Source organism: Phytophthora parasitica, assembly GCF_000247585.1.
Source record: "Phytophthora parasitica INRA-310 unplaced genomic scaffold supercont2.5, whole genome shotgun sequence".
Classification (NCBI taxonomy): domain Eukaryota; phylum Oomycota; class Peronosporomycetes; order Peronosporales; family Peronosporaceae; genus Phytophthora; species Phytophthora nicotianae.
Genome location: NW_008648991.1, coordinates 301,768 through 311,797, shown reverse-complemented (window position 1 = coordinate 311,797; position 10,030 = coordinate 301,768). Strand labels below are relative to the sequence as shown.

Sequence of the window (10,030 nt, the reverse complement as noted above, 5' to 3'; positions counted from 1 at the left end):
TTTTTTTTAACGTTTTGGACGATATTCATAATAACGATTATTCAGAACGAATAATCAAATATTCTGTGGATTTTCTATGGGCTCTCATGATCGAGTGTGCTGCTCCTATGAGCTATTGTTTAGTTTTTGTTTATTGTAGGTGGTTCCAGAGTCTGCATCAGACTGAGTGAAAACTTGCATGTCGCTCAGAGCAACACGCTCGTTCTTTGATAGAGCCACACCAACCACCACTCACTTCACGTTTTCCTTTCAAGACCACAAGGCCCTTCCTTCCATCGGACACCCCTCTCTACAGTCATGCGCGGTATATTCTACGTTGCTCTAGCCTTTGCGGTTTTAGCTCGCAGCAACGTCGTCGCAGCGTTCCCTCATCCCGACTTGTCCAAGACATTTCCTGACTCTGCGGCCAATGCCAAGAGATTCCTTCGGGGAGCGGGCCAAGAAGTTGCTCAGGCTAACAGAGGGAACGGGTATGGTGGGGTCTGGAAAGCTGCAGCCGATAGTGTCAATAAGATCGTCCCTAAGCCGAATATTGACATGAAAACTCTTCTCGAGAAGGCCAAGGTGGTTCAGGCGCTCAAAAAGAACACAAAGAGTAAGTAAAAAGGTGGCTACGTAAAGAAGCACGGCGAAGTAACATTGGATGAGGAGTGGGAAAGCCTACAGCTACACTCTTGCTGTTGCAAAAATGTGGTGTAAGTGTTCATGGCAGCATAAATCAGCCCCAAGGATACACGGACATTATGGACGACGATCTAGTAAAGAAATACATTTCAAAGCTTGACCGAGAGAAAAATTTCCGTCGTAAAATTCGCGACCTATGCGACGCAGTATGCTGGTAACCAATATAATAGGTCAAAACCGACAATTGGTCACATTATAGGTTATGGTACTGGGAGTTGCACCCCCAGACTCGAGACGCACGACTTTTTTTTTTTTGTGAGAATAAAATTAAGCTAAATTTATAAACATCAAAATTAAAAGTATGAAAATCAACTCCTGAGTCACTTTTACAAATTAATTAACCTTTAAAAATAATAAACGGAAGTATTTTACGGTTATTTTTGCTTAAACAAGGACAAAGGCAATCTGGTGGACAAAAGCCGAGCTCTAAAAGCTCTAAAGTTGGAATAAATAGGGCGAAAGAGCACGCTCAAGCTGCATCTCTCTGCTACAGTTCCTACGTTGTCTATATATTTTACTTTACGTGCGCTGCGGCGAAGTCGAGTCGAACTTCCGAGTTCCCATGGGCATCGTTTTCCCGTTCTGCGGTCCGATATTTCTTGCCGGTGGTGGCGACTTACTGCGTTGTCCCCCTGGACTCCCGTACGGACGACGCTGTGTCTGGTAGTATGAAATTTGCTCGGTTGTTGCTGCTGTCGGGCCAGTGGTAGCTCCGTTCGTCATGACAACCGAAACAGCAGAAGCCGAGCCGGGAGAACTCATCGGAGGTCCATGTTGTTGTAGAGGACCATAGTACGGCTGCTGGTATGCTATCATGGTGCCGTGATATGCTGCCGCCGCTGCTGCTTGTTGCTGTAGTTGCTGATGCTGAAGTAACAGCGCGTTGACCGCACCAGCATCCAGCGACGGCAGCAACGATTCCCATCGACGGTCTTCGTCCTCGTCACTATTAACCACCAAAGCAGGTTGAGGTCGCGGCGATGCCTTGTTCTTCTTCGTTGATCCCGAACTAGACGTTGACGCTGGCTTCCCGTGCCAGATCTGTCGTGGGTGAATCAGCAGATCTGGTCTCCATCCGTCTCCACGTCCGTACAGCTGCCAACACCGCGAGAAGAACGTCAACCCCACATCTTTACTCGTCTCGTCACTCAACAACTCAGTGTCGTCATCTTTGAGTGACGATCGCGGTGCAAGCATCAATGCCAGCTGGTCTCTCGCGAGTCGGAACGCACGCTTCATAACGGGAAATCCTTCAGCCGATACACTACGCGCCAAGTTGTTCTTGTCATCAAGCGGATCCACAATGTTACATGCCCGGATAGGGAACAAACCAGTCGGTGTTCCTTTGTTGCTCTTCAAAGCCGCATCAAACGCTCCAAACTGATCCGCCAACGTGTCACGAATCGCTTCAACGTCACCGACGTCCAGCTTCGCCGCTTTCAGCTTGGATTTGTACGTCGTGGCTCCATTCAACGGTGTAGTCGCCAGACGACTCAACGGTACAGGGCCATGCAGTGTCAACGCAGACTCGTGCCACGGGAACTCAGCCAGTCGATCCAAGAACAAATACAACGCCTGTAGCGGGTGGGTGAGAGCGTCGCCGTGCTGGTTGAACAGAGCCATCACGATCGTATTTACCGCGTACGTCGAGAGAGCTCCATGGCTCGCGCCCATGACGCTTGTCGGTGTACTTCCAGGAATCAACCCGCCAGCTTCGGTCGACGCTGTTTGCATGAAAGGACTCGACTCATGTGTGCACCAGGCCTTGATGAGGATGAGGCTCTTCTTGAACAAGTGCTGTCGTCCCACACGAGCCGCCATGGCATCCAGCAATCGCACAGCGCCTAGCGCTCCTACTCGGTTGGCTGTGAAGTCCACAGGAATGTTGTCCACTGTACACTTGACCACTCGAACGTCGGCGTTAATAAAAGTCACGTTGCGAACGGTATTCGTCAACAATAGCGGGCCACCGCTACTCCCCACAGCTGCAGGACCGGAAGGTGAGCTGCTACCGCTACCATCCGAACTGGTCGGGTTTCCTAGATCCAGCACTGTACCTGCACCGCCGCTCCCTCCAGCGACACACAACGCCTGCGTCACAATGTAGTACCACGAAGACTCCAGTCCCTGCGGTATCAGTAAACAAATGTCCAGGTCTGAACCTGGCAGATACGTTTTCATGGGGTACGAACCAGTGGCGAAGAAGAGCGGTGCTGCTGCAAGAGGGAAGTGAGCGGTAATTATCCGCTGTACAAAGGACAGAACCTGTTGACGCACGCGGTCTGCAGGAACGCTCGGCCCCATCCACTCAATCAATGTTTCGGCCTGACGTGCAGCTGCACTCTGCACTGGAAAGTGAGACCGCAAGCGAGAAACTCGACGTGCAAGCGCTGCTGCCTTGGCTTGAGCGCGAGCTTCAATACTCCTTGCGTCTTCTTGCGGCTCTTTCTCCTGCTGTGCTAACAGCATCTTGAGCTTGGCGATCTCGGCGTCCTTCTCCTTCAGCAGCTTCTGATGTGCCCTCAATTGCTGCTGATGTTGCTCGGCAGCTTGTAATGCCTGGCCATACGCGATAGGTCGAATCACGAGTGACGGAGGCTTCGAGATGCCTGAACTAGTGCTCGATGGTGATGCAGTGGGCGTCACGGAGTGTAGATGTTTACGTCCGTGCTCAGCGCTTGGAGTTGAACTCGAAGCTTCAGAAAGAGGCGACAAATCACGCAACCGTTGCATTTCTGCCATGTCAGCCAGCACGTCGCGAGCACGTTGAATATCGTCCTGTAGAGCGCTACTCATCTGCTTACGTTCAGCACGAGCTAGTGCCTCGTCAATTGCGTTCTTGTCACGCTCGTCCGATGCATGTTGAAGACTTGCACGCAGCTTCTTCAGCTGCCTTTCGCGCTTCTTTAAATACTTCTCGTCCATCAGCACTGCCTTGGCTTTACCGTGTGTGTCCTTCCCATCCTCACTACTACCTGAAGCCTCGTCGTTAGCATCTTCATCACCGTTACTCGGAGTGATCTCTACAGAAGTAGATGCCTGGTCCTCGTCTTCCACACTTGAGTTTTTCTCGTGCTCGGGAAGAGAAATGTCGTCTGTATTGTCCGCCTGGTCTTCAACATCGTTAGAGTGCGCTTGGATCTGTATCCTAACTGCTCCAGCTTCCAATGGCTCGTCAGCCTCCTCGTCCCACATGCTTTCCCACGCTTCATCGCGGGTCATAACGTTGGCCACAACGACAGGAGGCGGAGTAGTTGCAACTACAGGCGCCTTCTCCTCGCTTACCATCTCGACACTGTCACTTGCTTGCTGAGCTTCGCTTGGGACAGCCTCTGTATCGCTGTTATCAACCGACACGTTTTCCTCCGACTGCTTCTCTGCTTCTGACTCAGTATTTTGTTGCTTTACCATCTCAGAATCCTCAGGCTTTTCGGTCTCAGCACTTCTGTTCTCCTGTTCCTGTTCTAGAACTTCAGTTGGACTCGATTTTTCCTTTTTCCGGTCCTTCTTTTCAGCTTTTTCCTTTTTCTGCTTCAGTTTCTGTTCCTGTTCTCGTTGCTGTATTCGCTGCTGCTCTTCTCTCTCCAGCTCCTCTTCATCCTCCAGCAACACATAGCCAGCTGGAGGCTTATCATTTGCAGAGACACTATTTGGTTTTTTCTTTTTCTTCTTTTTTTTCTTCTTGTTCTTGCTTGATGACACGTTTCCATTGGTATTCAACACTCCAGCACCGTCCATATCGTCTGCATTTCGCTCCAGCCACGCCAAAGCTTCACGCTGTTTCCTCTCTTCGAACGCAGCTTTACGCTCACGAGTCTCCTGCAATTCCAACTGCGCTTCCATATTGTTAGCAAACGATTTCAGGATCTCATTATAATCCTCCTCTGCTGCGTCAAACTGGTCGTTAGCCAGTCGTAACCGCGCGCGACACAGCAGAGCTTGTGCCGCCAATTCACTCGTGATCTTCCCAGTTCCTCCAGCCTTCCCACTCTTCCCTTTTCCCTGCCCAATATTCACAGTGCCACCTGACGCGAGCTCCATCGTAACCTTCCCAGAACTTTCATCCACTCCAGGTTTATCAAAGTGAGCGTGAATAATAGACGAGTAGTCCTGCTCCGCTTCTTTAATCGCCCCCAGTTCCTCGTAGAGTTGCGCTCTCAACTTCAACCCGTTGATGAAAAACCCATTGACACGCAGCACAGCGGTCACTTCAGCCACCGCACCTTTGAGATCTCCACGTTGTCGATACAATCTCGCACGAGCCATAGACACCTGAAAGTCATGCGGATCCACCTCCAAAGCAGCTGCAAAGTCCGCCAGCGCGTCATCATACCGTGCTAGATGCATAAACGACTCCCCTCTTAACCGCAGCGTCTCGACATTATTTGGATCCAACTCTAACGCTCTGGAATAGTCCTGTAACGCTCGTTTCTCCAGTCTTCGAGACTCGATCCCTCGATACGGTTCTGGCTTGGGCGGGACTGAAGTATACGCCAGTTTAGACCCATTTTTACCAGTCTTCGGACTCCTCTTAACCTGTCCCTGCTCCACTGCTGCTAGTTCCGCGTCTTTCCGCTCCCGTGCGTCCTCTTCCAACGCCATTCTCTGCAATAACTTGGCTCTCTCCAGCAGCACGTCCAGCATACGAGCCCTGGGCTCCGCTTCCATCTCCTGAGGCGCCACAAAACCCGCGAGACCACCTACTCCTCCTGAAGCATCAAAGTGTCGACTCTCCTCTGCTTCCTCCTGTAATTCGATAAACCTGTCAAAGTCCCGCAGTGCCAGAGGGTCCTGATGACACTGCAGATACAGCTGTGCTCGCTCGTAGAACAGTTCAAGGTCTCTATGGCCGCCTGCAGAGTTCTCTGCGTGGCTCAGATCCTCCAGTGCATGCGTAATATTATTCATGGCCTTGTAGACCTTCGCTCGTGCCAAATACAAGCCCCGCAATTGCACTAAACTGGCACTTGAAGAGAGACCATCACTCACCATTTCCATCCCCCCACGATCGTTAAGTAACCCTTGAGTTGCTGCAAGACTGATAGCCTGGTTGTAGTCGAGCATGGCGGCGTGGTGCTCTCCCAGCGCTGCGTAGGCCTTGCCTCGCTTAGCATAAAGCTCGGAACTCTTTGGCGTCATCTGCATGACACGTGAGAGGTCCTCAATGGCCGGTTTGTACTTCTTTGAGGCCAGATAGCAGAGTCCGCGTTGATGATAGAGCTTCACGGTGCTGCTCTTGGTGCTTAAGTCTGCGGAAGAGGACGAGAGCGTCTCCAGCGCCTCAGTGAAGTGCGGGATGGCGGCTCCGAACTGTTTACGCTCCATGAGGGTGACTCCGCGCTCAGCAGCGCGCTCGGCCGAGCCCCGAGACCTCCGAGTGTTGGTCGTTGTGTTGAGGTGCTGTAGAGTGCGGTACTGGTCGATACCAGTGCGCAGCAGACGCGTGTCCTCGCTGGACGAGCTGCTGGTGTTATTATTGGCGTTCATCTTGAGGTTCATCTGCATCTTCATGCGCGTGGCCATGGGGATCTGTATCCTCTTGTCCACTTCGTCAAACTTGTCCGTCTTCTTCTTGCGGCCCGAGTGGCTGGCCTTATCCGTCTTCATCTGGGGCGGCAACTGTATGTTATGTCGTTGGTAGGATTTCCCACACTGTTAATATAGGAGAAGCGACGACACGAGTGCGGAATGGACCCAAGTGCGGACTCCGGCTAAGCCTGGCGTTTGTATGTGGGGGGAAGACGTTGACGACTGAGACCGCCGCTTGGCTGTTTATGTTGGTGATGTTCTGGCTGAATTTTATTTTAACCAATTGATGAATTTTATCTTGTTTTACAGCCAATCATAGAGCCCTCAGACTCTAGTCCACACAATACGTCTTTGAGCCTCCCATTCCGAGCCATTTAGACGAGTAGGCAAGCAGCGATGGCGTCTCTAGCTCTGGCTCGCAGTCTGCGCACATGTGCCCGGCGGTCGGCGGCGCTGTCGACGCGCACCTTTGCGTCCGTGCCCGCCTCCGATGCTCTGCCCAAGTTCTCCGTCGTGGACCACCCTGTGACAGCTGATGCAATTAAGCCTGAGGACTATTTCGCTGTGGTCAAGCTGGCAGGCACACAGTACAAAGTGACGCAGGGAGACGTCGTGATTACCGAGAAGATTAAGGAAGCCAAGGTCGGCGAGATCATGGATATTGATGAGGTGCGTCACTACAGTCGAAGAGATTTACAGACGTCGCGGGCGTCTGGCAAGAAGTACAGACCGAGGTACAGGTAATTAATGGCTATTTGTTGCTGTTGCTGCAGGTGCTGCTTCTGGGCAACGTGAACCAGACGATTGTGGGGCGACCGATTGTGGAGGGTGCCAAGGTGCGTGCGCGCGTAGAGGAGCAGACTCTGGATGCCAAGATCGACATTTTCAAGAAGAAACGCCGAAAGAACTACCGCCGCTGGAACGGCTTCCGTCGTCAGGTCACTGTGCTGCGAGTCACGGACATAGTCCCCATCGACGCCTAAACGGCGACTACAGAGACAAGCAGGTAGACGAACAGGGACTTTTCGCGAGCATGAGCTGTCAAAGGAGGGACTGCTGGTGTCGAAAATTGAGGTCTCTGTGGTTGTACAACAGACGTCTAAACCCAGCTCCATACTCCGCGAGTGTATATGCGATCCCAGTGGACTAATAACAGCAAAACCTTAGAAAAACAACACCATGCAGCTTTCCATTTGCCCAGGTCACGTTTTCACAAGTCACAGACTAAAACGTCGGTCACTAATATCCCGCATAACAGTGACTACATCACCTCAATTCAAGACCCTCTTAAAATATCCCACTTGACAGTTTCTTCTTTCAACACATTAGGTGTAATGCTTCATAAAAAATACCAGTCACTTTCATAGTCCTGACATCAAAATACAGGGCCCTTATTTGACTGGCCCTGATGAGCTCGGTATCCGCCCAATTGGGGTTGTTTTCATTCCCCAAGGGTTCACCACGCCCCCGTTCGTTTCCTCTTCATATCGATCACCATGGCCCACCCGGAGCACGACCACGCGCACGACCACGACCACGAGCACGACCACCACCACGAGGATGTGGACTCGGATGACGAGATCCCGGCCCTCGAGGAGGCCCCGGACGCCGCCGACGCCGAGAAGGGCAAGCACAACCGCTCGGAGAAGAAGTCGCGTAAGGCCATGCAGAAGCTCGGCATGAAGCCCGTGGGCGGCATCATCCGTGTGACCATCAAGAAGAACAAGAACGTGCTGTTCGTCATCTCCAAGCCGGACGTGTTCAAGAGCACGGTCAGCGAGACCTACGTCATCTTCGGCGAGGCCAAGATCGAGGACCTGAACGCCCAGGCCCAGTCTCTGGCTGCCCAGCAGTTCAAGGCCCCTGCCGCTGAGGCCCCCGCTGCTGACGCCGCTGCCGCCCCCGCCGCCGCCGTTGAGGAGGAGGACGAGGACGTCGACGACTCGGGCATCGACGCCAAGGACATCCAGCTGGTCATGAGCCAGGCTGGCGTGAGCAAGAGCAAGGCTGTGGCCGCCCTGCGCTCCAATGACAACGACATTGTCAACGCCATCATGGAGCTCACCATGTAAGCCTAGTATTATAGCCAAGGATAGGTTTGTCAGTGCGACAGCAATGGAAAAATGTCTTTTTGGGTTTTCAACAGTGGAATTTTGTGAAATGTACGTTTTGTTTTAAACTTCTGTTTGATTGACAGGAGTTGGCTTGGTCAACATATCGCAAGGATTTTCAGTAGTGTTCTACAAGTTGCGACTATCATGGTGCGGATCAAGCACAAGTTCAGTGTTAAGTGGCCGCGTGTGGATCTAGAGGGAGATGAAAACTCGGACTTCAACTTCGGATCCGACGAGGACGAGGTAGCGAGCAAAGTTGCGGCAGTTGCTGCCGTGGTGTTGCCTGCTCTCAACTTGTCAGTCACTGATGCACAGCAGCAAGATATCGTTAGCGATGCTCATGACCTGCTACAGTCAGCGGTAAAGCGCCAGAGAGAAGGTAAAAGTTGGGAGACGCAGGGCCATTCGAAGGAGCCTCGGCTCGAATCGAAAGTGCTAATGTCTTCACTTAACAGATCAGGAAAACAGTCATGGGGTAGGTGGATGGGGAAACCAGACAACCTGCAGCGTCCCAGCAAGATGCGAGCTCCTACACCTGTGCCGAGGCTAGCGGCTAACGTGATTGATAAGGGTATAGATTTCAGTCAAGAAAATAGTGCTGAACTGATTGGAAAATTACCATCTCCAGTAGTCAAGGGACCTAACAATGAGCGTCCAAAAATTATTGTGATGCGAGGAGATCCGACAGATTGGAGCACGGCAGCTATAGTGAGTGACACGAACAGTTTGCTACACCACAAAAGCGGTTTGGCGGCGACTATTGTACGTAAAGGTGGATGGGGAATCCAGCGTCAGTGCTCGGAGTGGATATATTACAATGGTGAGGTTCCAGTTGGATCGGCAATGTGGACAACAGCGGGTAATCTCTCGAGCAAGTACATTATCTACACTGTCGGCCCTAATGTTAGTATTCACCGTTCGCCAATGCCACACCACCAGTTGGAGCTTCGATGCGCTGTTCGAAGTGCTCTCAATGAGGCCGATAGCCTGGGTGTGTCGTCGGTTGCCATGCCAGCACTATGCACTGGGGTATGTCGCTATCCGAAATACCTGGCTGCTCGAGAAATCGTGACGGAATGTCTGGAATTTTGCGATGAATGTTCATTGACATCGCTGCGTCTTATTGTGTTGATGAACGAGGATGAAGTAACGACATCAATCTTTGTGCAGGCTTTGAATGACACGAGACAGCAGCGACAATTGGAGCGGCAAGCAAATGAACAGACACTTGGAGATGGACTTGATGCTAGTGACAGTTCCAGCACTATGTCTGACGTCGAAGAATCGACATAGGAGGCTACCGTGCTGAGAACAAAAGAATGAATGAGCAAGGCTGAGTGAATGACTGGCCAGGGTTGCAAACGGCACGATATGCGTGCATCGAATCTAGACAAAGTCCTGAAAACGATAATTCTCTACATATTCCAGTACAATTTGGGTATTATTGCGGAGGAGAGCACATTTTGAGTACATTGTGGTTTTGTTTTAGCCTCAAAATTCTAATACAACTATCGAGGGGATCGTCTTGAGCGATATTTTATTGAAAGGTTTCATATTTTGTCATTTATTTGTTACTGATATCTGACCTCTGCTGTGACGTACGAAGTGTGGTCCACACTTCAAGCTTTGCTGAGAGCAGTGGTGCATGCATGCGCAGCTCTGGCCTTCATAGCGGAGGCCTTTGCCTGTCTGGATAGTGCTTG

At 51.5% G+C, this 10,030-nt stretch overlaps 5 protein-coding genes across 5 annotated transcripts; 4 read left to right on the top strand and 1 right to left on the bottom strand.

Moving 5' to 3' along the window:
* The first annotated feature begins 147 nt into the window (after positions 1–147).
* On the top strand, positions 148–857 carry PPTG_04478 (hypothetical protein). Its single transcript, XM_008896721.1, has one exon. The coding sequence runs from the start codon at positions 298–300 to the stop codon at positions 601–603; it is 306 nt and encodes a 101-aa protein (XP_008894969.1). The 5' UTR covers positions 148–297; the 3' UTR covers positions 604–857.
* A 184-nt stretch (positions 858–1,041) lies between these two features.
* Positions 1,042–6,476, bottom strand: PPTG_04477 (hypothetical protein). Its single transcript, XM_008896720.1, has one exon. It carries the CDS (start codon positions 6,289–6,291, stop codon positions 1,204–1,206), a length of 5,088 nt encoding a protein of 1,695 aa, XP_008894968.1. The 5' UTR covers positions 6,292–6,476; the 3' UTR covers positions 1,042–1,203.
* A 66-nt stretch (positions 6,477–6,542) lies between these two features.
* PPTG_04476 (ribosomal protein L21) lies at positions 6,543–7,512 on the top strand. The gene is made up of 2 exons (XM_008896719.1): positions 6,543–6,882; positions 6,987–7,512. The coding sequence occupies exons 1-2, from the start codon at positions 6,610–6,612 to the stop codon at positions 7,194–7,196; spliced, it is 483 nt and encodes a 160-aa protein (XP_008894967.1). The 5' UTR covers positions 6,543–6,609; the 3' UTR covers positions 7,197–7,512.
* A 71-nt stretch (positions 7,513–7,583) lies between these two features.
* On the top strand, positions 7,584–8,377 carry PPTG_04475 (hypothetical protein). The gene has a single exon (XM_008896718.1). The coding sequence runs from the start codon at positions 7,710–7,712 to the stop codon at positions 8,283–8,285; it is 576 nt and encodes a 191-aa protein (XP_008894966.1). The 5' UTR covers positions 7,584–7,709; the 3' UTR covers positions 8,286–8,377.
* Positions 8,378–8,471: 94 nt separating this feature from the next.
* On the top strand, positions 8,472–9,735 carry PPTG_04474 (hypothetical protein; the record flags this gene model as incomplete). Its single annotated transcript, XM_008896717.1, has 1 exon — positions 8,472–9,735. One exon carries the CDS (start codon positions 8,472–8,474, stop codon positions 9,618–9,620), a length of 1,149 nt encoding a protein of 382 aa, XP_008894965.1. The 3' UTR covers positions 9,621–9,735.
* Positions 9,736–10,030: the final 295 nt, after the last annotated feature.